General features: G+C 41.6%; 1 protein-coding gene across 1 annotated transcript in view; it reads left to right on the forward strand.

Annotated features, from left to right (window-relative positions):
- The window catches only part of LOC126214938 (uncharacterized), a 204,651-nt gene that overhangs the window by 81,195 nt on the left and 96,308 nt on the right, over positions 1-27,148 (forward strand). Inside the window, exons 10-16 of the mRNA XM_049941576.1 lie at positions 860-1,063; positions 5,398-5,552; positions 8,502-8,692; positions 11,376-11,691; positions 17,582-17,825; positions 25,198-25,464; positions 26,688-26,846. Coding sequence (XP_049797533.1) covers positions 860-1,063; positions 5,398-5,552; positions 8,502-8,692; positions 11,376-11,691; positions 17,582-17,825; positions 25,198-25,464; positions 26,688-26,846 — 1,536 coding nt within the window. The remainder of the gene's footprint in view (positions 1-859; positions 1,064-5,397; positions 5,553-8,501; positions 8,693-11,375; positions 11,692-17,581; positions 17,826-25,197; positions 25,465-26,687; positions 26,847-27,148) is intronic.

Raw genomic sequence — 27,148 nt, forward strand, 5'->3', positions numbered from 1 at the left:
GAGAGTCATTGATAGATATAACAGTAATTTTAGGTGTACTCCCAGGAAGTATGTTGGGTCCCTTGCTGTTCCTGTTGTATACTAATGACATTGCAGACAGTAGAAATAGTAACCTCAGCCTTTTTTCAGATGATGAAAGTATCAGTCTCAAAGAACAGTCTGAATGAAGCTGCACAAATATTCAGCCATACCTTGATAAGAGTTCAAAGTGGTGCAAAGGTTGGCAACTTGCTTTAAATGTTCGGAAATGTAAAATTGAGCACGTTAAAAAAAAAAAAAAAAAAGAATATTGCTCAAGTGTGTGGGAACCATACCAAATGGGACTAACATGGGATAATGAATAAAAACAGAGAAGGGCAGAACAAATGGTCACAGCTTTATTTGACACGTGAGAGAGTGTCACAGAGATGGAAACAACCCAAAAAAAATGTCTATTAACAAAGTTTAAGGACCCAGCTTTAACTGGTTATTGTGGGAATATGCTACGACTCCCTACATAATGCTCCCTTAAGGATCTCGAGGACAGGATTAGATTAATTACATCATGCACAGAGGCATTTAAACAATAATACTTTGCATGCTCCATACGTGAATGGAAGGGGAGAAGCCCTGATAACAGGTATGATGGAACATATCCTCTACCATGCACTTCAGTAATTTTCAGAATGTAGATGCAAATATCAATCTACCCTTTGCCTAAGTTGCTTAAGTCAGTGATTTTCCCCATTTGGCCAAACCCGATAAATCTGTATTCTCAAACAGCTTTGGTAACACTTCCACATTTCATGAGCACAGACACAACACAGAGGAGAGCACAATTAATGTTACAGAGTGTGTGTTTGGTGTCTGCCCCTTGTAGGAGAGCAGCACAGTCACCACTGGCGATGACGACTACAACGTCGGTGATGACGAAGACGACCAGGCGCCAACGAGTGAGGCGGGAGAAGTGTCCACATCTGTGGTGACGGTCACGGCATCACCAGTCACCACCACGGTCTCTGTGCCGGTCACCAAGAAGCCCCAGCAGCCGGCCACCATAGGGCCCGGGGGCAGCGAGATACAGGTGAGCTGGCCAGTACCGTCAAATCCTGGCTCCGAGAAGGTAACCACCCGTCACTGCAGAATCAAAATAAGTTGTTGTTGGATAGCTCTGTGTGGTTGCTACTGTCTGTTACTAAGAAGACATTATTTTAAGGAAACAACATTAAATGCTTTTGAAAAATAACGATTTGTAACAGTAGGTGTGAGTCTCTTTATGAAAACTACCAGTTTCAGTAAGACAGGCCATCCATAGGCAAAAAGAACAAGACTAATTATGAGACATGCATCTAATGATGGTCATTTGTATCTAGATTAATGTTATATAGTAACTGCATCAAAATTATAGATTACAGGAAAGTATCCAATTTATGTGCTGTGATCGGCTGCTACGCATCACAGATGACTCAAACTTTTTGGCTTTGCAGATGACACATATGTTATGGAAGATGTGAAACTTAATATACATAACATAGTTAATACCACAGTTAGTAACATAACCATTTGGTGAATAAATGGGTACATAACTGTAACAAAATGCAATGCATGGAGTTTCTGGCACAGAACTCTTATAAAAATGAAATTTTATTGTCCTAAGTTGGTCACACAGTTGGTGAAGTTGACCATTTTAAATCTTTAGTAATGAGGAACACTGTCTTGCAAGTATCGTGTACAAGATGATGTGCAGAAACTGAATGCTGGTGTCTTCACTATAAAAGTAATCACTGTCTCTGACACTGAAGTGCGAACCCCTGTTCACTTTGCTTACCATCACTCTGTTACTCGTATGGTGTTATATTTGGGACAACCCAGAAAAGGGCAGTCAGACTGCTATGCTCTATCAGTTTCCAGATTTCATGTAGGCCATTGTTCAGGTATCTTGGAATTCTGACCCTACCCTACTTACATATGCATTCCATCATGGGATTTGTTGTTGACACTGTGAATCCATACAGAGGAAACTGCAACATTCAGTCAGTGAACACCAAATGAAAACAATAAGTACCTGGATAACATTTCGTTAAGCATCATATGGAATGGTGTGCACTATTCAGCATATCTCATTTTCACTAGGTTTCCAGGACAACTGAAAAAAAAAATTGAATGCTAAACCCCAAGTATTCAAACCCAAGCTCGAATATTTCCTTGTGGCACATTTCTGCCATTCTGTACAAGAGTTCCTTGCAGTAGTTGAGAATTTTTCTCTGTAATGTCTTATTTATTCATATAATCTCTTATAATTTCTGTGTGTTTCATAATTTTTTTCATTTATAAATTTTGTAACAAGCATTGTGTAAATTTTGTACTGACTCATTCCATGACCATGTCACTGTGTCTCACATCATCCTACAGATCCTGATAAATGAAAAAAAGACATTAGACAATGTGTTAGAACACTTTTATTAAATAATTATTAAATAACTGTAGCACCTATGCACAAATACTGAACATTGAAGTGAAGAATCACACAAAGACAAACATATCAAAGAACGCACACGCTATGCCCTAACTCGTACGGGACTTGGTAGATTAATCTGCCACGAGTAATGAGTATGATGGGCAAACATCTATTAGGCGCACTATGAATGTAGTGTTGTGGACATGTTGGGAATGTGGATCTCACGGGGAGCGTGCAAGGGATAAGTCCCTGTAGAGGCACTATCCTCTGTGCCCACGGTGGCTCAAATGGATAGAGCGTCTGCCATGTAAGCAGGAGATCCCGGGTTCGAGTCCCGGTCGGGGCACACATTTTCAACATGTCCCCAATGAAGTATATCAACGCCTACTTGCAGCTAGGGTGTCTATTTAACTATCATTTCATATCAAAGATCCTCGATCAAAGAGTCTACAAGTCAAACTTGAAGATGATTTTTCCTGTGACCGATAGTTGCCACATAAAGGATGGTGTAAAAAGTTGAAGACAACTCCAAAATGGGAAATACTTGATGTCCTGGACCTTGGTGAATGGTACAGGAGATACAGTGATCATTCTTTAAGACAGGCAGTGCTTTATAGCCAGTTGTTTAGGAAAAAGTAATCTTAAAACTGTTTTTTATTTTACTGTGGACAATAAAAATGTTTAATCTCTTACTTTATCTCCAGTCAGATGTGTATATTGCTTTTTGTGTACTTTCAGCTGATTTCAAAGCTGTAAGGCTTCATCTTCAGACAGTTTAGCTTTGTAATCAATATTGTGTGCCTCTGCAACTAATGCCTTTTTGTAAATCATCATACTCTGGTGCTGTTACTACCATGACAGGAAAGTTAATCTTAAACTTAACAGTAAACGCACAGGGACCTCAGATGTGACTCTTATGTTTGTTAATATATATGACATGTTTAAAAGAGGCCTCATCAGAGAATAATATGTGTGAGGGTAAGGAATTATCTTTAGTAGTCTGATGAAGAACCCACTTGACAAATTCCATATGAGATCTTCTCAGTGTCTACACCTTCTGAAGGCATAGTCCCATAATAGCTTTGAAACTGTTGCTTTATGTGTGCTTTTAGCAAGTGCCACATCACCAGTAACTTGTTGAAGGTGCGTTGCCAAACCTCTCTATTACGGAATCCTAAAAATGTGCTGTTATGTCACAACACATTCCTGCAGCAGCTAGCTCTAGACGTGGACTCCCTATTTCTCAAAGGAGCTGATGAAGAACAGTACAGATGTCCACTGCACTCTCATATATTGGACATTAATTCTGTCCTAGACGCAAAAATCAGTCTGAATACTCCTGCTGGAGTTCCTATGCTGTTTCCTTCCTCTACCTCTGATTTGAATTACCCAGACAGTTATACAGAATTGTAAAATTTAAGTAGGACTCCCAAACCATGGTGAAACTTGGCAGTAGCTAGGAGTGAAGCACGTGGGGACTGATGGAAAAAAATCTGAAGACAGGCTGGTCATTGAACTCCAAACTCAGATTTATGATATAATTCTGCTGAACTTGCCACACTGTCCGATACTGAGTGTAACCACCTGACCTAGTGCTATTTGACTGTTTAGGATGAAAACTCTTCTGCATTGTAATCTAAAATTTTATGTAATAACTGTTGTTTCTGATGTGACATAACACACTTTTGGCTACTACATAAGATTGCTTCAAACTCTATGTCTCTGTTCATGCTAGTCATTTTAGTTATATTTATCATGTAGTTTCTCACTGAATAATTCAAATTTTCACTTTTGGTATCTTTTTTGACATTACTAACAGGTAATGGAATGCAGAAGCACCTCTTTCTGCAGTAACATAACAGGTTTCATGGAGGGGGAGGAGGGTGTAACTTCTATGAACTAACTGTGCAAAGACCGATACGACAATAGTACTCTTAATTTTCCCACTTTTTTTTAAGCATTTTGTTGCAATTAACATATTTGAATTGAATCAGGAGGTCAAAATACCGCAGTTCTGGTAAGTAATTTTACCTAGAAGATGTTTTTTAACACAATCAGTTGGTTAAAACGTTGATAAAGATACATCAATAATTCTCATAACACTTTGTGTAGACTAAGTACCATTTAATTTTTGTAATTGTCTGATCTGTTTCACTATCACATCAGCCTATTACATCACATAAAGTTCAAAACAAGAAATCAGTCTGCAGTTCTTTGTCACGTACAGACTGATAGAAATTTGTTTGCCACACAACAACAAGGCAGACAATGCAAAGCACATGAATTTGCAGGCACACTGCAGTTCTACACTCAGAGACCAGACTTCTACATCCAAGTTGTATAGAGATTGCTGCACAATTTTCATGCATTCAGAGTCAACGGTTTGCAAAGGACTTCAAATGTCATCCAGGTGCACCAAATTAGACATATAATTTGCCTTAGCATAACTTATTATTATATGAAACAAAATTCAATTCATAAGACACATCCTAATTCTTAGTGTTTGCTCAATGCCATGAGAATGGCATCACAAGCCACCAGAATAAAAGCAGCATCCTGAGCTGAAGCTGGGTTAATGTGAGAATCATGGCACATTATCGACATGTGTAGCAAGAAAACACTTTGATAGCTATAAGTCTGCACATTTTCAAGGTTGTAGTGTGTTCTTTCGGCATAGTGTGAAGATGGCAACATTGATGCAAAGATATTGTGTAGAGCATCTCACTTATTTTGTTGTTTGTACATGGATGCCAAATAAATACTTTGCAAAATTTGGTAATGTGTAATATTAAATAGAACTTGCACATAAAAATGCACCCCAGATGAAAATTCTATCAGCAAAGATATTGCAATTGGAATGCTACAATATTAGTGGAGGCTCATATTAATGGCATTTCCAATAAGTATAGGTAGATCTGAAACTTACCACTTATCTACATTGCCCTGTATGTTGTTTGCAGGTGAGTGACCTGTTGAGCTTGGGCTCACTGGGCATCAATGGGCTCAACGCTTTGGGTCCGGTATTCAATGCGATGGCCGGTCTCATCCAAGGCAATCTGCAGCAGCAACCGGATGCAGCCAAGAGGCGCAATGACTCTGCCGTCACCAACAACAGGTGAGAACAAAATTCTGCCGGCTCTTAAACTGTGGGAAAGTGTACAGCAACACATATGTTAGATCCTACCTCAAGCTGAGCTGTGGTGCTGCCCTGCAGTCAGCTATTGCACCTACAATGTTATGAAAAGGGTAGACTGCTACTCACCATGTAGTGGATATGTTGAACTGCAGACAGGCATAAAAAAAGATTGCTAAACTAGCAAGTGTTTGGCCAGTAGGTCTTCTCCTGAAATAGACAACATACACATATGCACACATTCACACAGACTCAAGCTCTCACACAACATGACCACTGTCTCTGCCTGAGACAGTAGCCATGTGTGTGAGAGTCGAGTCTGCATGAATGTATGTGTGTGTGTGTGTGTGTGTGTGTATGTTGTCTATTTCAGCAGAGGACATACTGGCCAAAAGCTTCCTAGTTCAGCAGTCTTTTTGTTATACCTGTTTGCAGCTAAATATCTCCACTATATAATCAGTAGCAATCTATCCTTTTATAACATTGTCATTATTCCATCCTAGACGCTCCCTTTTTTGATTTTTTAAAGATATTTATTTTGTTTCTACTGTTTTGATTCCATATCATGTCTTGAAAGAATGTGATAATTTCAATAGCTGAAATTAGTTATTAATCAAATTAAAATTGTGATCTTGATGGAACATTGTAATAAGAGGTACTCATAAACTATTTGTGAAGTCTGTGTGAGTTTTATTATTAACAAACTGGCAATTCTTCCTGAAGATCATTTCTGGCAACATAACAAGTAAGCTATTGTGGTCAACAATGACACTGTACTGGTTTCCCCTATCCGACTGACACCTGCATTATAGCTGTAGAGTAGCTATGCCACGTATCAGAGTGAGATAAGCTCTCTTGCCGAAAGGTTCTTGGCAAACTATGACTGCTGGTCATCGAGCTTTAACTACAGGTCAAAAAAATATAGCTATGTAAGTAATTTTTTGTTTGTTTTCAGGTATATGTCTGCAGTCCTGGTATGAATTGAAATCCCTGTGCCATAGTACTGTAGGATGCTACTGAAGAAGCACAACTAAATTGTGTAGCCCATTGATAACATGGAGTCTGAAGTCAAAATAGTCCCATACTGAGGGAACAAATATAATGGGAGCAGATTTAGGAATCCCGATTGCCACTGTCGGCAGCAGCCTCGTGGAGGCAGTTTGCCGTTGACTTCCTCCAATGTATTATGAAGTGTCAAGTGCATCTGTGTCATGTGGATGGCTGTTATGAGTGTTTGTACTGTGTAGTGTTGGGTTTTTATTTTTATGGATGAAGGGAAGGGAGAGAGTGAAACCCAGTGTTGAGATGTAGCCTATTTGTCTCGAATAGCACTGAGGGGGCTACTGCACTTAACGTCCCCATCTGATGGACGAATCACCGTTGACAGTGTCACGTGTCCTTACTTCATTGTGCACTGTGGAGAGATTTGAAATTTGATCCAGGCCATTAGCACAAAGACTGGTGGTCGGAAACTTTATACCACCACCTCCCCTCCCCTTGCTGGCCAAAAACAGCACTGAAAATTTTCCACCTCCAGGATTTGTACCAGTGTACCTCTTAGTTTAGTGCCTGCACACAGGTGTGTGTTACCATCATTGGCTGTGGAGGAGTATATAAAATGGAGTATTTCATGGTAATTCGATTTTGTCAGCAGCAGAAGTGTTGCAGCTGTGTCGAGCCAGATGGCTGAAGAAGCATTTGGAGATATCAGGTGAACTGGTATGTCTGAAGAAGTCATCAAGTTTGCACTGATGCAGCTGCCATATTTACACTACTGAGAGAAACAAATTACTACACAATACTCCACTTTAACAATGAGTTGCGAAATTTGGTTTTTGCTCCTCCGGCAGTGTGCTACGTTATTGTGGTGCACTGATTTCAGGGTGTATCAGGACTGCAGATAAGAACCTGCAAACAAATAAAAAATTATGAACACAATTTTATTTTTTGACATTATAATTAAAGCTTTGTGACTATCTCTCATACATTTCACATTCTTGCAACATATTCTCCTCCAATTTCCCCAAGCTCCATGTTTCACTTTCACATAACTCAGTGCTCTAACCCTACACTTTCATGCCTCCTTCCAAAACTCCATCTCAGTATGTAACATCTACATAACATTACTGTTGAAGAGAGGTACGGTACCCTTCACAAACCTTTTTATGATAATCTCCTTCACCCTTCCCCATTCTGTTTCTGATAATCTCCTCCATTTGTGCATTTTTTGGATTGGTGTGTTGCAGACAGCAGTATTTCTTCCATTAGTCTTCTATTCCATTGCCAGTTCTGGTGCTACTCTTCTACTATTTTCAACAGTTTTAGCTTGACTCCATTTATCTTAGGCCCAATTATCTGCTAATTGAGGGTAAAAATCGTAGAGGGAGACCAAGAGATGAATACACTAAGCAGATTCAGAAGGATGTAGGTAGCATTAGGTACTGGGAGATGAAGGAGCTTGCACAGGATAGATTAGCATGGAGAGCTGCATCAAACCAGTCTCACGACTGAAGACCACAACAACAACATTTCATTTGGCAGTTATTACAACTCTTCCACACTTTGGCCAAGAAAGACTGTTTCAACACCACCTGTCTATAGGTGTCTGATCACCTAGCAATTCTATCACTCACTTTTATTTTCTGTCATTTTAATCTTATGATTTCCCTACTCTGCTATGGCAATGTAATCTATGATCCTATGTTGTATCCCTCTTAACAATAATTTGTTTTTCTTAATGTTCCACTTTTGTTACATCTGCTTGTTATTTGTGAATATTGCCCAGCCATCGAATGCCTCTGTATTAATTCTGCTTGTTGTGTATTAAATCAAAGGTGATTTACATGTTTGAGAAACAGTAGCGGACCTAACACTTAACCTTGTGGAACTTCGTGACTGTGTGGACAATAACTGGCATGTCGGTGCCCGCAGAGCCCCAGACCTAGCGCCAAGTGACCGTGAGGATTACCCGCACCCCGTGTACCGGCCACAGGCAGACACGGAGCCACCGTCGAGGTCACCTATCTACATCCCTGTGGGCGGACTTGCCGCCGCCGACCACGACATCGAAGCTGCGGAGAGTCAGAACTACGAGGCACGCATCAAGGTCAATGCCCTGCCAGGTCAGTCCCCATCACAAGACACACACTGTTACTTGCTGCATGCACTATATCGAAAGTGTGAAGAGTGTGTCATGACTCATTTCTTGATTTTTGGGAGTCTGAGCACATCTCTAGGGATGCGTGAAACTGTCATTGTTACTGTTGTTTTCACCTGTGATTTTCTAGCACTACTACTAGAGGTTATTTCGCTAGAGGGATGGAGTTGGCTGAGGTCAGTGAGAGTGTGAAGATTTATCTGCCCACCAGAGGCAGAGGTTCAGACTCAAATCCTGCTCTGGTATGCAGTATTAATGTGTTACGTACAATCATCACAGTAATACTTTGTTTAGTAAAAATAATTAATTCTCATTTGTGAAGCAAGTTAAGAGGATAGGAAGGATGGTGCAAGAATGAGTTAAAGAGGGTGTCTATGCAACTGATGAGTAAGGGACCTGGTGTGGTGTGGTACGAGTCTTCCATATTGATGTGGAGAATAAATCAGTCTAGAGGTGTGGAAGACCATGGGATAATTGTTTCTACAATGACAGAATAAGGATTAGGAGTCATATAGGAAAACCCATGTGATCCATATTAGATTCAGAGAGTAACAGCTTTGGAAGACTTGTGATCAAATGAGATAGATGGAATAGGTAATATTCTGTTGGAATTTCTAAAATCATTGGGAGATGTGGCAAGCAAATGCTTATTCAGGTTGGTTTGTAGAATCTCTGAGTCTGCAGACATACCATCAAATTTCTGGAAAAATAGAACTGTACTGAGACCGACAATGGCAAGGGCAGGTAAGTGCGAGAGTTGTCACACAGTCAGCTGGAATGCTCATGCATTCAAGGTGCTGCCAATAATAATATACAGAAGGATGGAAAAGAAAACTGAAAATCTGTCAGATGATGATCAGTATTGCCTTATGAAAGGTAAAGGCACCAGAGAGGCAGTTCTGACATTGTGCTTGATAATGGAAGAAGACTTAAGAAATATGAAGTATTTGCCCTACATCTAAAATGTCTGGCATATGGTCAGTCAGCAGCTTGTTCATTCTGTTCCTTTTGCAACGACTGTTGGTGCTTTGTAGATGTGCCTGCAAATCTAGTGGCAGTATGTTCCCCAGCAGCACATCCAGACACTCTCTGATTCCATGCCTTGACATCTAGAGGCTTTGATTGCAGCATGTGGCTGCTTCATTCTGTACTGAACTCTTGTGATCAAAGTGCATGTAGTGTTCTGTATTTATAATCACATATGTTCTGTCATGTCCCTAATACGTGGAATACATTTCACTGTAATCTCATGTGTCCTCTTTTGTGCTGCAATTTTCACAAACAGTAATGTCTGTCAGTATATCAAGATGAGTCAGGGAACAAGCTCTGAAAAAGAGAAGTTTATACTAAGCTCTGAAAATGAGAAGTTTATACCAGAGTGTTTATGTTATCTAATCACATTTCTGTAGGTATGAGGCATATTCCAAAAGTACGTGTTGCTCCATCTTGAAATGAAATAGATGCATTTGTTGAAAGACATCTAGCCGCAGTTTTAGTTTTCTGCATATAAAGTGCAGTCAAATGAAAATGAGAAAGATGGCTACAACCAAAGTAAACTGATTATTGTTTCAAAAGTAATCACCATAGTTGTCAATACATTTATCCCACTGTGAGACAAGATGGTCAGTGTCTTAATGAAAAATATTGCTTATGGTACTGCGATTGTAGCCAGACATGCATCTCTTTGTCCGAAGCAAATCGACAGCCACAAATGTCTTCCTTCACGACTCCAAAAAACATGGAAATTGTGTGGGGAGAGATTGGGCCTGTATGGAAAATGTGAAATGACAAGGGAAATGTGGGTGGGCCCACATTCTCTGTACAGTCCCGATATCTCCCCATTGATTTCCATATTTTTGGAACCGAGAAGAAAGACATTTGCAGCTGTCGACTAGCTGTGGATAAGGTGCACGTCTTGGTACAATCACGGTTCTGTAGGCAAACGCCAATGTTTTTCCATGAAGGCACTGACCATCTTGTCTCACAATAGGGCAAATGTGTTAACAGTTATGGTGATTAGTTTTAAAATGATAAACAGTTTACTTACCTTTTTTTTCATCTGTTGAATTTTCATTTCACTGCCCTTTATACATGCTTGACTTCTTCACATAATCACCATTCATATCTCAACATGTCAATGTTGATCCATCTTCTTCAGTCCTATTGCATAGTTCTTATCATGGAAAATGAACCACTTGACAATGGCCCTCTCCAGGACAACAATGCGACAGCAGCAGCCTTTATGCGAATAGGACACAAGCGCCGACCCCCAATCAGTCGCAGCCTCAAGATTAGTGACTTGCATAGAAGTGTCAAAGCTCATTACTTTGCTTGAACCCTCTATGTATCAAACTTTGGAGTTGCTACACTGAAGAAACTTGATTATTTTGTATGTCACCCTTTGCTTGCAACACATCTGTGTAACACTAAGTTAACTATTGTAATTACCCATTTTGTAATCAAACTCATTAATACAATTGGTCTGAATGCTGTCTAGCGATCCAAGAAAGCAGGTTTCCTAGACACGCCACATTTCATGACTAGGCAGGATTTAACAATATTTGCTACTCTCTAACACCAATCCTCAAGCAGTCCTAGTCTGTGGTGCACTTGAACTGCAAACTAATGCTGACCTCACACTGTCCCAGGGTCCGGCAAGTGGGGAAATGCTGCCGAGCCGGTGGGCGCCGTCGTGATCGGCCGGCCCACTCTGGAGAAGCCGCTGGGAGACGGCATCCCCATCAGCCCGGGTGAGGTCATTACCGCCAACAGTGACGTCATCGTGGGCAAGCCTGCCGTCATGGGACCGCGTCCGCCCAAGATCGCAGCCGCCGGGCACGACCACGACATCGACCACGAAGTCGACTCCGACCTCGACGCTGTCCCCGTGGGCATGAGGCCGCCACTACCTCATCAGAAGCCGTGGCTGCACCACCACAACCACCATCAACAACCACCCAGGAGGTGAGTACCAAAGCACTGTGGGCACGCCCTGCTTGAAACCTCGGGTGTCTCTCTGTTCCTGTACCTATCTGTTTATCTATGAGGCTACTTTCTTTAAGGCATCAGTGGCCGTTCGTCATACCCTATGCAGCACAACTACATATTTTGCCACTCATCGTCATGTAAGTTGCTTCTTGCTATGTTGTTGCCGGCCGGTGTGGCAAAGCGGTTCTAGGCGCTTTGGTCTGGAACCGCACAACCACTACGGTCGCAGGTTTGAATCCTGCCTCGGGCACGGATGTGTGTATTGTCCTTAGGTTAGTTAGGTTTAAGTAGTTCTAACAAGGGAAACTCCCCATCGCACCCCCCTCAGATTTAGTTATAAGTTGGCACAGTGGATAGGCCTTGAAAAACTGAAAACAGATCAATTGAGAAAACAGGAAGAAGTTGTGTGGAACTGTGAAAAAAATAAGCAAAATATACAAACTGAGTAGTTCATGGGAAGATAGGCAACGTCAAGGACACTAGGAACGCAGGAGCGCCGTGGTCTCGTGGTAACGTGAGCAGCTGCGGAACGAAAGGTCCTTGGTTCAAATCTTCCATCGAGTGAAAAGTTTAATTTTTTATTTTCAGTTTATGTGACAAACTCTTATGTTTTCATCACTTTTTTGGGAGTGATTATCACATCCACAAGAAAACCTAAATCGGGCAAGGTAGAAGAATCTTTTTACCCCTTCGCCAAGTGTACAAGTTAGGTGGGTCGACAACATATTCCTGTCATGTGACGCACATGCCGTCACCAGTGTCATATATAATATATCAGATGTGTTTTCCTGTGGAGGAATCAGTTGACCTATGACCTTACGATCAAATGTTTTCAGTTCCAATTGGAGAGGCACGTCCTTTCGTCTACTAATCACACGGTTTTGCGATGCGGTCGCAAAACACAGACACTAAACTTATTACAGTGAACAAAGATGTCAATGAACGAACGGACAGATAATAACTATGCAAAAATAAAGAAAATAAAATTTTCACTCGAGGGAAGCTTTGAACCAAGGACCTCTCGTTCAGCAGCTGCTCACACTACCACGGGACCATGACGCTCCTGTGCTCACTTTGTCCATGATGTTGCCTATGCGACCCGTGGACTACTCAGTTTGTATATTTTGCTTATTTTTTCACAGTTCCACACAACTTCTTCCTATTTTCTCAATTGATCTGTGTTCAGTTTATCAAGGCCTATCCACTGTGCCAACTTATAACTAAATCTGAGGGGGGTGCGATGGGGAGGTTCCCTTGTAAGTTCTAGGGGACTGATGACCTCAGATGTTATGTCCCATAGTGCTCAGAGCCATTTTTTGCTATGTTGTTGTTTTGTTGTTGATGTTAGCATTTTTGTTATGTATCCCATATAACTGGAATTTTTTGTGGATAATAGTTGGGTTGGTACTGAGTCAAATAACTTTCAGAAGTCAATAAATAATGCAGCTACCTGATTGCCGTAAACTATGCCTTTCAGGATTTCATGTGGAAAAAGTAGGAGATATGTTTCTCACCACTAACCTATTTTTGAAATCCATGTAGGCTGGCATGGAGAAGGTCATTCTGTTCCAGACACACCCCATCATGTTTAAAATGGGAATATGTTCTAGCATTCTACAACAGATGATTGTCAAAGATACTGGAAGGTACTGTTATGGATCATGCAGCTATTCTCCAAGCAGATGGATATGAACTGTGCTCTCTTCCAAATGTTGGGTGCAGTTCCTTTTGTTAGAGGAATCTGCCATGTATTTTTGTTATCTCAGTCATAAATTCCTTATATAAACTGACTGGGATTCCATCATGCCCCCAGAGTTTAGCAATTTCAGCTGCTACAAATATCAATGTCACACAGGGAATATACACTTGTTGTTGCTGCAGTATTCAGTCGTAAGACAGGTTTGGTGCAGCTCTCCACACTATTTTTATTCTATGCAAGCCTCTTCATTTCTCCAAAACTACTGCAGTTTACACCCATTTTAACATGCTTACTGTACCCCAGCCTTGGCCTCCATGTTTGTTCTCACTATAGCAGCTTTTATACCCTTCACACACCTTTCCCCTGGTTTATGTCATTTATTTCTCCTCCATTTTCAAGTCAACATGACTAAATGTTAAAAAAACTTTTTTAATAAAGCAGCTTCTTCTTGTAGTTTTAGTGTGCTGAATTCTAATATAGTAATGAAAAGCTTGTCCGCACCTAGTTTTTATGATCAACACTCAATTTTTGACATGAACGCAGTTGTAATGATATATATTGGGTTGGAGCACAAGTTCATAGTGTTTTTCTGTAGGTTTAATAAACATAACACACAGATGTAACAGAGACTTTAGTCATCAATAATATATTCTCCTTCACTATTTCCAACAGTCTGCCAAAGCTGTGGTAACATTTCGGTTCTGCAACTGTAGAAATCGTGTGGTTTTGAGGTGAAGAACTCATGAAGCCATGCTTGGAGCTCATTTTCATTTTGAAAGCAATGTCCTTGAAGATTGTTTGATAGAGAGTAGGAAAGGTGAAAATCTGTGGGTGCAAGATAAGGTGAATAAGATTGGCGCAGAATGACTTTCCAACCCAACTCCTGTATTGTGTTTTTTGTCAGTCCAGCAGAATGTGAGCGGACATTTTTGTGGAGTAGCATCACTTCACACAGTCTTCCTGGTTGTTGTTCTTGGATTGTGTCTGCAAGATGTCTCAGTTGTCAACCAAAAACATCAATAGTGATGGTTACACCTCAGGAAACAATTTGTACTACACTGCACCACTGCTGTTCTAGTAGATGCCCGACACTATTTTTTGGTGGGTGTGCACAAGTCTTTGTATAGGGAATTGCTGCTTTGTTGAAATAAACTATTCCTTTCCTTTCCCTGTGTTAGCATAAAGGTACTATTTATATTCATCAGTAATAATGAATGGACAGCGTTATTCATGAGCCAACTGGTGATGAGCAAGATGAGATGCACGTATTGCCACCCACTGATTTATGTGATATTGGCTTAGAGCATGTGGTACCCATACACCCAATTTTTGAAACTTCCCCATCACATGTAAATGTCACACGATGGTGCAATGATCACAGTGCCTCACATCTGCCAGTTCTCGAGTACAATGACGTGGATCATTGTGGACTAATGCGTATAAACAGTCTTCATCAATTAGCGAAGTTCTCCCTGAATGTGGAGGGTCATTAATGTCAAAATGAGCATCCTTAAAATGAGTAAACCATTTTCTTGCTGTGCTGTGTCCAGTGCCGTTGTACCCATACATGCCACAAATGCTTCTGGCTTCTCCGCTGCTATCACCCCTCTATTGAACTCTCCACTTGGAAGTCCATTTTCTAATGTCCACAATTCCACTCACTCTCTCCATATGACAAAATGATAATATGTAAATTCAAATAGCAACAGTGAACTGAAGAAAAATGACAGTCGATAAATAGACCCGTAGAAATTGGAATACCAATAAGCAAAACAAAAACGCCCTGAACTTATGCTTCAACCTAATATTTCACATGCTACACGGTCCAGTTACATTAATGTGACCAGCGGTCAAAAGCCCAAACAACCACCTGTCGCAGCACAGACATGCAGGAAGCGAGTCAATGAGGCTCTGGAAGATATCGACAGCAGTGGCGTGGCCAGCTGTGTTGTGTTTCTTGGTTGGAGATCCAGGGTGCTAAAAGCCATATTGAAGTGGTCCCACATGTTCTTGACTGGGTTTAAATCTTGGAAGTGTGATAGTCTTCAAACCGTGGATGTACACTGCGAGCTGTGTGACGTGTTGCATTGTCCTGCTGGTAGATGTCATCGAGCTGAGGAAAGATTGCATGTAGAGGCACATGGCCCCCAAGGATAGATGCATATTTTTGTTGATCCATTATGCCTTCCAGAATGATGAAATTACCTAGGGAATGCCACAAAAACGTTTCCCAGACCATAACACTCCCTCCTCTGTCTCGGACCCTTATGACAATTGTTGCAGGACGATACATGCCAACAGCCATCAGTCTTGTGTAGCAGAAAATATGATTCCTCTGAAAAGATAACCTGTTACCTCTCAGTGGACACCTGGCTGCACTATTGGCATGTAAATTCCACCCTTCATCACTGACGAACAGCACTCACAACGGGTGTGTGAGCTAGGCATATGCCGCGAAGGCCCATACGCAGCAACGTTTGCTGAATGGTCATTGAGGAGACATTGTTGGTAGTCCTTTGGTTTATTTTGGTGGTCCATTACTCAACAGTTGCACTTCTATACCATCAAACACATCTCCGCAGCCATCATTCACTCCTTTCATCTATGGCCCGTGGTGCACCATAGTTGCCTCTTGCCTCGGTGCCAGTTTTGGATGGCACCATTTTGCCATGCACGGTATACTTTAACTGCAGTGACATGCAAATGGTTTACAGACTTTGCAGTTTCAGAAATGCTTCTGCCCTTGGCCTGAAAGCCAATGACCTTGCCCTTTTGGACATCGTATGAATCACTCCGTTTCCATATTACAGCAATGACTGCATTGTTTTTCACCTGCCACTGACATGCTTTACATAGCCTCCACTGCTAGTCATGTCATCTGCCGTCTGTGAGTGGTTATTGCTCATTGACGTCAAACATAATTTCTGTGCCGATGGTTGCACTGGTAAGCATATATCACAATTGCTGTGATGAACTCTCTGGCTCCTCTTTTTGTGCAAGAATCACATAGGCCTGAAAAATACCTATTGAACCTCAACAAATCAATTTTGGACTGGCAAAACAGATTGTGAAAGCTTTACCGAAAGATGGGAAATGTTTCAACTTATCTGTGAGATGTTTCCTCATACATCAAATGTGAAACTTAAAGAAGGCATGTTCATTGGACCTGACATTCAGGAAATGATTTTTCATTCCAACTGTTTGGTGAACACTTTCATCAGTACACCAAAATGGCGTTATGACGATATTGGGGCCATTGGAATATCAGTACATCGGCAGAGTATTGTTGGTCACTTCATTCAGATGTACTATAGACAGTCAACCAGAGATAAAACTGTATTAGATGCTGCAAGGCTTTTTATTTTACTCAGCATAGATGGAACACAGTTTATGACGACTTACACTGGTGCTGACGCAGAGACAGGGTGTACAAACAGGCAGCCCCTGTGGTCAATGTGAACAGAGTTCACAGGTAGCCAGTAGCAAAGTCCGTAGTGTGGCAGAAGTCATAAGTGCAGATAGTCCAAGGAGTGATCCATGTCAAAAAATGTAAACAAATGGCTCCTCCTAGATTCGCATTATGGAACTAATTTTTTTTCTTTGTTCCCTCTTTTATATTTTTCCTATGTTCAACACCAACTCTCCTCCCAGGCCCCCAAATAATAAACCCTCTTTTTTATGTATTTCCAGATGGAGCAGTGTACATTCTTCTGTAAGTTTCCTCCCATATATTCAACAGCTTTTAAATCTACTGTATTTTTATTGTGTTTTGCAGTCAGATTCTTATAACTCCCTTATAGCTTATATCAATATAGAATAATGAAATTGTGGAGCTAGGCCAATACTTCGTTGGTGAAATTACTGTGCAGGCCTGCAACTACACACACACACCCTACTCCCCTTCCTCTTCTTGACAACAAAACTTTAGTTACTGAAATTTCTTGCACCGACCAAATTAGAATAGGTAATTACTGCATCTTAGGGTCACTGTACTACCTTAGATTAACAATCTCATCTATGGAAGATGGCACTGGTAATATTGCAGATTAGTACTTTTCTAAAACATGGTCACAGTTTCGTACTTCTGGTGGTCACACAGTAGCCGACAGGGGTGATCACGGAGATCCACAATGTGAAATGTGACGGTATCTGCACCTTGTTCACCAGGGACGAGTTCCTGGGACCACCACCGCCACCGCCACTGCCCCCGTCACCTCAAGGCAACCAGGTGGGAGGAGAAATCCAGGCCCGGCCTCCGGGCTCCGCCAACCACTATCGGATCCACAACGACAGGCCGCATCCCGGCCTCAACTACAACCACCACAACAATCTCAACCTTAACTTCAACAATAACCAGAAGCCTCCAGCACTAAAGTTGCGACCACATGTCGTAGAAGGCCTGCCCTACAAGGTGAGTGTACAATTTGTACAAATATGGAAATTGTGGAATTGTACTCAACACAAAGGTGGTTCCTGTATTGCTTTCCAGTCATAGGTAAGCAACGTCATTGCTAGAAAAACATTTGGAAAATGTGTAACATATATGTTTCTGGCCATACCCACCAGTTAGTAGAGGTCACTATTGTGGACAGTGGCACTGGTTTTCCAGGTTTTGAAGGATGGGATCTGTTCTCCAGCCTGGAGCTAATGAGCAAGCTTTCCCTTAATCAGGCTAAATAGTGACAAGTACTATGAGCATTAGCAGCAAATGGCTAATTGAAGTACCTGCATTCTGCTCTGGATGCTGACTGACTGAAAGGTCTGCATGTTGAAATAATTTTGTGGTGTGATTTTTGACAACTCTCAAAGTTAGGAATCATTAGATAGTCCTTGCCGGATTAGGATGGGAGTTGCGGGCCTTTCGGGGCAGAGGTTTCAAACATGTTGTGTGTATTGAGTCAGAAGGGAGAGAGCCTCAGTGGTCCATTATTTGTCTTACGGTTTTTATGAGAAAGGATACAACTTCCTGAGAGGGCACTTGTCTATCAAAGCACTGTGGTGTTCAAAACAATTTACAGATTGGTGACAGCTTTACTTATTTCACAAATCTAATTCAAAAATGTGTATAAAAAATAAAAGTGTAACTGTAATTTTTGAGAAAATGTCTCTCTGGAGTATAGCAGTTTATTTATTATTTAAAAGTGAATATAAACAGTCACAACCACAATAAACTCTTTTATATATATGAGGTTACCATTTTGGTCTATCTTAGATCATCTTCAGATCCACACTGAAATATTTGCATACAACAGAATTAGAGGGATGTAGTAATATAACAAATATATCTTAGATAACAAATAATAAAAGAAGAACTCATACCCATGATATAGATGGTCGCTGTGAACAGAGCAGCTGCCACACCTCCATGGATGCTAACTGCTGTTGCTTAAACAGCTAACTGCTGTTGCTTAAATACATGATGCTCCAGCCATTGCACACTGATTACATCAGCGATAGCCAACGGCACACATGATGTCATATGGTTTTTACAATAAAGTATATATAAAGAGGTCTCCACAACAACCTTTAACTTCACCTAACTGCCGCCTTTGCTGCTATATAGTCTACAACTTTATGATAAATGCCCACAGATGGCTGTCAATGCTCTCACAACAAATTATGATTGAATATCTCTTTTATGTATATTTTTATCACAGATTGATATAATGTTGTGTATAGCAGTTACTTTATATAATATAAAGCACTTATTTCTTCATCTGTTGTTAGCTTTCGTGTGACCACTTTATATATAATTTATTGTAAAAACTATATATCGATGTGACTTACTAAATGAAAGTGCTGGCAGGTCGACAGACACACAAACAAACACAAACATACACACAAAATTCAAGCTTTCACAACAAACTGTTGCCTCATCAGGAAAGAGGGAAGGAGAGGGAAAGATGAAAGGATGTGGGTTTTAAGGGAGAGGGTAAGGAGTCATTCCAATCCCGGGAGCGGAAAGACTTAACTTAGGGGGAAAAAAGGATGGGTATACACTCGCACACACACACATATCCATCCACACATGTACAGACACAAGCAGACATATTTAAAGACCAATATATATATATGTATATATTTTTCCTACGTGGAATGTTTCCCTCTATTATAACCTTATTGTAAAAACTGTTTGACATCCTGCATGCCTGAGTTGCTATCGCTGATGTAACTGGTGTGCAGTGGGTGGAGCATGATGTATTTAAGCAACAGCTGCTTCCCTCTCCCTAGCAGTTAGCATTCGTGGAGGTGTAGCACGTGCTCTGTTCACAGCCACCATCTACATCATGGGTATAATTTCTTCTTTTATTATTTGTTATCTAAGATGTATTTTGTATATTACTACATCCCTTTAATTCTGTTGTGTGTAAATATTTCAGTGTGGGTCTGAAGATGATCTAAAACAGACCGTAACCTTATATTTTTAAAAAAAAAGGTTTATTGTGGTTGTAACTATTTATATTAAATTTTTTAAAAAGTGTAACAATTCCACAGTGAAAAACCAATGAAAACAAACATTGTTATTGTCTCAGAGTCATTGACCAGTTTTTGGAGTTTACATGCTTGTGTTTTCACATATCATAAATCAGAGGTTCTCTACATCAAACATAGCAGATTTGGCCATTTCTTGTGAATAATGGAATGCCATGAAGTTGGTGAAAATATTGCTTAAGTCATATATTGTAACTCTGGAACTATTATTGCTGTAAGGTAGTATAAATTGACCAAGTTAAAAAACTGGTGTTATTCACTGTGGGACCACAAATAAGACTTCTTGAGACCTCCAGGGCTGACCTAAATATTCAAAGAGAGTGGGAACCCACTGTCAATGTATTCACTGTATGTCATTTGTGACTAGTTTAAACTGTAATTGTCCACCAAGAATGTATGTCAAACTGTAAAAGTCCTATGCTCGTCTTGAATGGAACATCAAGCTGAATTTTATGGTTGTTTGAATGGCTTGTAATAGAAAATGGGAGCTCCAAACAAATTTCTATCACTTGAAAATATATTTGTTTATATTCAGTATCCATTTTGAAATGCCTAAAAAGGAATATTTTTAACTGTCACTATGTTTCATTATCACTGGAGCACATTTTAGCATAAAAAATTGGCAGGCTAGAGATACACGGAGGAGCCAAAACTTTTGGTCGTCTGTTTAATAGCATCTTAGTCCATATTTGGAATGCAATACATTCACAATTCTGCTCAGTAGGGATTTGAAAAGAGCTCGGTAGGTTTTCAGAGGTACGTTGCAGAAATGTCTACTCACAAGTAATGTAATTCCAGTCAGTTACAGGTTGGTGATTTGTTGGCACACTCAATAGTGTTCCACATATGTTCCATCACGTACAGATTAGGTGAAATGGACAGTTTCCCTGTCAGAAGATGTCATCTTAGGAGAAGAAGACATCAAGCATGACACACAGTCCACAGCTCTTGTGCTGCCTTTGATTACCACCAGGTGAATGTCCCCATAGCATAATACAGCTAATATCGGCCTGTGTCCAAGGCGGAGTGCATGTTTTGAGAAGCCATTCACCTGGATAACAGCATATTTGCACAAGACCATCCATCTGATGTAAAACGAAACATGATTCATTTGACTGGGCAACATCATTCAATTGATGCACTGTCAAATTTAGATGCCACACCCACTGCAGCTGTAACCGAAGATAGTATTCGGTCATCATGGCAACTCGTGGAGCTCATCTGCTGCAGAGTGCCGTGTTTGACAATGTGCACTGAACACTGTGCTCCAAAACAGTTGTGGCTGCACCAGCATCATATATGCCACAGATCTCCACCTACCCTGGCAAGACGGGGTGAGCCTCTGACTTGCATATTCTGTGGTGAGACATAGGCATCTGACACTTTGTCACCTATGTGTAGTTTCACCATTCATTGATTACTTTCTGTGGACACTCACAGCACTAGCAACCTGACAGCACACCATTTTTGTTTTTTCTGAGATGCTCATTCTCAGGCATCAGGCCATAACAATTTACACTTTGTCAAAGTGGCTTACATCAGTGGATATCTGAATTTGTGACCCATACCATTGCTCTTCTTTCTTTACCACATCATATGCCTGTAACATCACCGGGCAGAATTCATTCTCGCAGTGTGGAGTTGTCATAATATTGTGGCTCGTCAATGTACAGAGTCCGCCAGAAAAATGTATATACACTTTAAGGACTGAAAAGTATTACTTACGTTTCCAGAATGAGATTTTCACTCTGCAGCGGAGTGTGCGCTGATATGAAACTTCCTGGCAGATTAAAACTGTGTGCCCGACCGAGACTGGAACTCGGGACCTTTGCCTTTCGCGGGCAAGTGCTCTACCATCTGAGCTACCGAAGCACGACTCACGCCCGGTCCTCACAGCTTTACTTCTGCCAGTATCTCGTCTCCTACCTTCCAAACTTAACAGAAGCTCTCCTGCGAACCTTGCAGAACTAGCACTCCTGAAAGAAAGGATATTGCGGAGACCTGGCTTAGCCACAGCCTGGGGGATGTTTCCAGAATGAGATTTTCACTCTGCAGCGGAGTGTGCGCTGATATGAAACTTCCTGGCAGATTAAAACTGTGTGCCCGACCGAGACTCGAACTCGGGACCTTTGCCTTTCGCGGGCAAGTGCTCTACCATCTGAGCTACCGAAGCACAACTCACGCCCGGTCCTCACAGCTTTACTTCTGCCAGTATCTCGTCTCCTACCTTCCAAACTTAACAGAAGCTCTCCTGTGAACCTTGCAGAACTAGCACTCCTGAAAGAAAGGATATTGCGGAGACCTGGCTTAGCCACAGCCTGGGGGATGTTTCCAGAATGAGATTTTCACTCTGCAGCGGAGTGTGCGCTGATATGAAACTTCCTGGCAGATTAAAACTGTGTGCCCGACCGAGACTCGAACTCGGGACCTTTGCCTTTTGCGGGCAAGTGCTCTACCATCTGAGCTACCGAAGCACCGAAGCACGTCTCCGCAATATCCTTTCTTTCAGGAGTGCTAGTTCTGCAAGGTTCGCAGGAGAGCTTCTGTTAAGTTTGGAAGGTAGGAGACGAGATACTGGCAGAAGTAAAGCTGTGAGGACCGGGCGTGAGTCGTGCTTCGGTAGCTCAGATGGTAGAGCACTTGCCCGCGAAAGGCAAAGGTCCCGAGTTCGAGTCTCGGTCGGGCACACAGTTTTAATCTGCCAGGAAGTTTTATTACTTACGTGTTTATTTTACATTTAATAATTGATCACATATTTTGTGCAACCTTCAGTTTAGCACATGGTTACTTTAAATGTTCGAAATGTTCACCATTGTTGGCTATGCACATGACAGAATGATGAGCGGTCACCGCAACGACGTCAGTCACTGTTCCAGTGGAGATTGCTGCATGTGTCACTGGAATCTCCTGGCGGAGTTCCTCCAGTGTGCGTGGCTTACGTCAATAGACTTTATCTTTCACAGTTCCCCACAAGTAAAAGTCCATAGGTGTTAGATGTGTCAAATGTGGAGGGAACTCAATGGACCATCTTTGTCTGATCTGATGCCTTGGCAAATTGTCATCCAGGAAAGCTGGTGATAGTGTGGTGGCACCCTGTCCTGTTGGTAGAAGACCTCTTCATCAGCTTCATAAAGTGCACATATAACTGGCAAAATTGATGTGTAAAACATTTCCAGGTACACTTCTCCAGTGACAGTAGCATCAAAGAAAAAGGATCCTACTAAGCCCCTAGATGATAGTCCGCACCTCACATGAACCCCTTGTAGATTGACCGCTTTATACACAGTACACACTGTTATGCCGATTCAGTTGCATTAAACTTAAATTGTGCCTTGTCACTCCACACTACCTTCGTCACAAAAATGTTCATCATCAGTTACCATTTGCTGGTACCATTCGCACAACTGTATTCGGCAATCGGCATCGTGATCATTAATTGCGTGCAGTAATTGTGAAGGGTAAACTTTTCACTTTGCGGCTTTCAGAAGTCTTCATATACTTGTACTGCTAACCCCCACTTCAGATGCACACTGCGTAACAGACTTCTGTGGAGAATTAACAAACGTTTTCAACACGAGAGCCGACAAAGCAGGGCTTCTAGCTGTACACTGCCTTCCTTTGTGAATGTCACAAACCGTTCCATGCAATTCAAACTTGTCAGTGATGCATTTAACCCTTTAACTTCTCTGGACGTGTTAATGCGTGCACCTTTGTACCTGTCCCTGTGTGCTCTGAACGTGTTTACGCACACCACCAGTCCTTCTACCTGGTACTCTGAACGTGTCTATGTGTAGACACTTTCAGAGTACCAGGTAGAAGGACTGGTGATGCGCATAAACACGTTCAGAGCACACAGGGACAGGTACAAAGGTGCACGCATTAACACGTCCAGAGAAGTTAAAGGGTTAATTGTTAGGCGGGTTGACAGTTCTATTTCAAATTCCCACCTCCACTGACACTGCACGTCAATGGCATTATCAAACATGAAAAACCACTTCACAATACATTTTCGCTGCTCAAATGTCAAGTGTGCTCCATTCATATTGTTTTTTCAATACCGAGATGAAAGTACTAACATCATTTGAGCCAAAAACCACAATGCAACACACTTGTAGCTCAAATTGAACTACAATATCAGTATCTCAATAGAGCCTGACAAAGAATGTATACATATTTCTGGTGGACTCTGTATATAAAAAATATATATATATAAAATGTGTGTGTGTTGGGGGGGGGGGGGGGTACTTGGTACACATATCTCTTGCTACCCAGCAACAATTGATGTTGGGGAAGAACCACTTACCTATTGTTCAGGAGATACGACATCATAAACACTGAGATGTTCGAAAACTGCTGCCCTGTGCATGCCACTTAAATTCATTACTTCTTTGCTATTAAGTCTATTTGCATATTATTTTTCAGGCAGTATGCACATATGTCACTGAACATACCTACACAAATACACCATTGTATGACATATAGTTCAAGAGATATGACCTCATAAACACTGAGATGCATGAAAAAATGCCGCATCATGCCTGAAGTTTTGATACATTTATCCTATTAAGAGACTCCTGCCATCAAGTCATGTTAAGGAAATCCTTGACATGTGGTAGCTCTTTTGACAGCTTTCAACTGTGAAGCACAAAGAGTGGTAGGTGAAAAAATACCCACCTGTATAGCTATGAAGTGTGTTGCCATAGAGACATTTACAAAATCACATTATAAGTACTTGAAGCAGCTGTACTTATGCACTTTTTACATTATGCATATTTCTTTCATAATTTCAAAGCTATTTTCTTGGACAAATGGAAATGAATGTTTTTGAAATTCAACTAATAAATATCTTTTGATATTATATATCTGTGTGTGAGTGTGTGTGTGTGTGTGTGTGTGTGTGTGTGTGTGTGTGTGTAAGAGAGAGAGAGAGAGAGAGAGAGAGAGAGAGAGAGATAGTTAGTTAGTTAGTTTGTTTCAATTGAACTCCGGGGTACAGTGCACATTATAAATGGCCTGACGGACGTAGGAGAAGAGGCTGTAGCTAGTGGGAGAGGGTAAAGGGCAGGACTAGTGTGGAGGTGTATTCCTCCAGCCGTGAGTGTTGTTAATTGTCTCAGTCTGCAGTGACAGGCTAGCTGGTGATACTGATGACAGGACGGTGCCTATGAGGCAGTGCACTGTTCCTGTAATGAGTGCTGTATGTTGTAGCAGCTGTTGTCTATGGTGATTGGCTAGCAGAGGTGTTGCTGGTGGCAGAGGACAGCTCCATTAGTGAGTGTTGTCTGTTGCAGTTGGAGTCCGTAGTGACGGGCTCACAGGCTGTGCTGGTGGCAGAGGGTGGCGCCGGTGAGGTGGTTCACGGCTCTCCGGTGCCACACCGCCACGCACTGGTGCCGGCTGAGGCTGCCTCACTGCTGGTGGACATCCGGCCCTCGCAGGTGGCAAACGTGCTCATCCCCAGGGGCAGCCACACCGCACACGTCTTCAGCGCACCCGCGCCCTCGCCACTCGTCGCCGACGACGTCTTCCGGGACAACTCGCCCTTCCCCGTCCCGGAGGTACCGTACAGTGTGCCGAACTTACCACCTGCACAGTTCATTCTTTCTTTTCGTAATTATTATCATTCTATATCTGATACTGACAGACACTTTATCAAGCAATGCCCCCTTTGCCTGCACTAGTGTGCTTCTTCTATCCACTTCACCTGCCACACATCATTTTGCATCTGAGGTAGCAGACTCATTTCACTTGATCTACTTTGTCACCCTCAACTTTGATGTTAAGTTCATCACTAATCTAGTTTCTGCCATTGCTTTTTACTTTCATCTTTCTTCAGTTTATTCATAGTGTTTGTGTGCAATAGGCTGCCCATTCCATTCATACCATTCTGCAGTTCTTCCTCATTTTCACAGAGGCTAGCAACATCGTCAGTGACTCTTATTGTTAATATCTTTTACGTGTATGAAATACATAATGGGGAAAGAAAGGGAACGGGTGGGAATCTGTGACTTCCAACTGTGCAGGGCATCACAGTAATGTGGACTGACTCAAATTTTCAACTTACTACAAAGTGAAATTTCAGTCAGTCAGGGACCGTGTTTGGACAGCTGAAGTTGTTAAGCCAACTGCTTTTGTGAAGCTGTAAATCCAGATTCAAAGCCCAGTTCAGCACAATTTTTGAACTTCACCATTGCATTATCACAATGCCCTGTGCAGCTGGAAGTGACAGATTCCCATCCATCCCTCCCCTTTCTTCCCCCATTCTCTATTTCATATACTTGCCTGCACCAGCCACATCATCATGAGCACTGTATGTTCTATTGGACATGTCAGACATAGCAGACATCACTCAAATATATACATTTCTGGTATTCTTTACCCTTAATTTATCCCGCTCTTGAACCTATGTTTTATTTCAATTGTTGCCTCTTGTTGTAGAGGTTGACAGTAGAGGATAACTCCATCCTTGCCTGATACCCTTTCTCATCTGAACACTTCATTGTTGGTCCTCAATTATTATATTTCCCCTCTCATTTTTTGTACATATTGTACATTACACATCTTTCCCTATAGCTTACACCTATTTTCCTCAGGATTTTGAAACACCTTGCACTATTTGACATTGTTGGACGATCATTTTAGATCATCAAGTCCTTTGAAGGTGCTTCGATTTTTCTCAAGTCTCACCTCCATTATCGAGCACAAAATCGTAACTGTCTCTCTGGTGCCTTTACCTTTCCTAAACTTGGGCAACTAGTTGACTGAATCTGATTGTCCATAGGTATCTGCGGACTTTGTGGGACTGGACTCGGCACCGCAGCTGGAGCACGGGGTGGGCACCGTCATCGAGGTCCATCCCGGGGACTCCCCTGCAGAGACAGGCGGCATTGTGGCTGGGTCGCCAGGCAGCGACATCAACGTCGACATTGCTCCAGGACAGGTACGTCTGAGATTGCTCTTTGTCTCATCAACTATTGAGTCTGCTTTCCTGGCAGTGTGTCCTCTACTGGAAAAAGATAAACAAAAGTTGAATTGAGGTATTCGTCATGATACTTATGAAGTGCGAGGGTTTCACTGTGCAAGAAGATTTAGTGCCACAGGATGAGGATCCAAAGTGACCCAGCCAGCAATAAAATTCCTATCCAGACATATTCCAACAAGATAACACCCAAACATCTTATTCATAAACTCCAACAACACAAAAGGCAACCATACTTAAGCAGTATCAGACTTATTCCAGTT

Source organism: Schistocerca nitens, chromosome 12 (assembly GCF_023898315.1).
Source record: "Schistocerca nitens isolate TAMUIC-IGC-003100 chromosome 12, iqSchNite1.1, whole genome shotgun sequence".
Lineage (NCBI taxonomy): Eukaryota > Metazoa > Arthropoda > Insecta > Orthoptera > Acrididae > Schistocerca > Schistocerca nitens.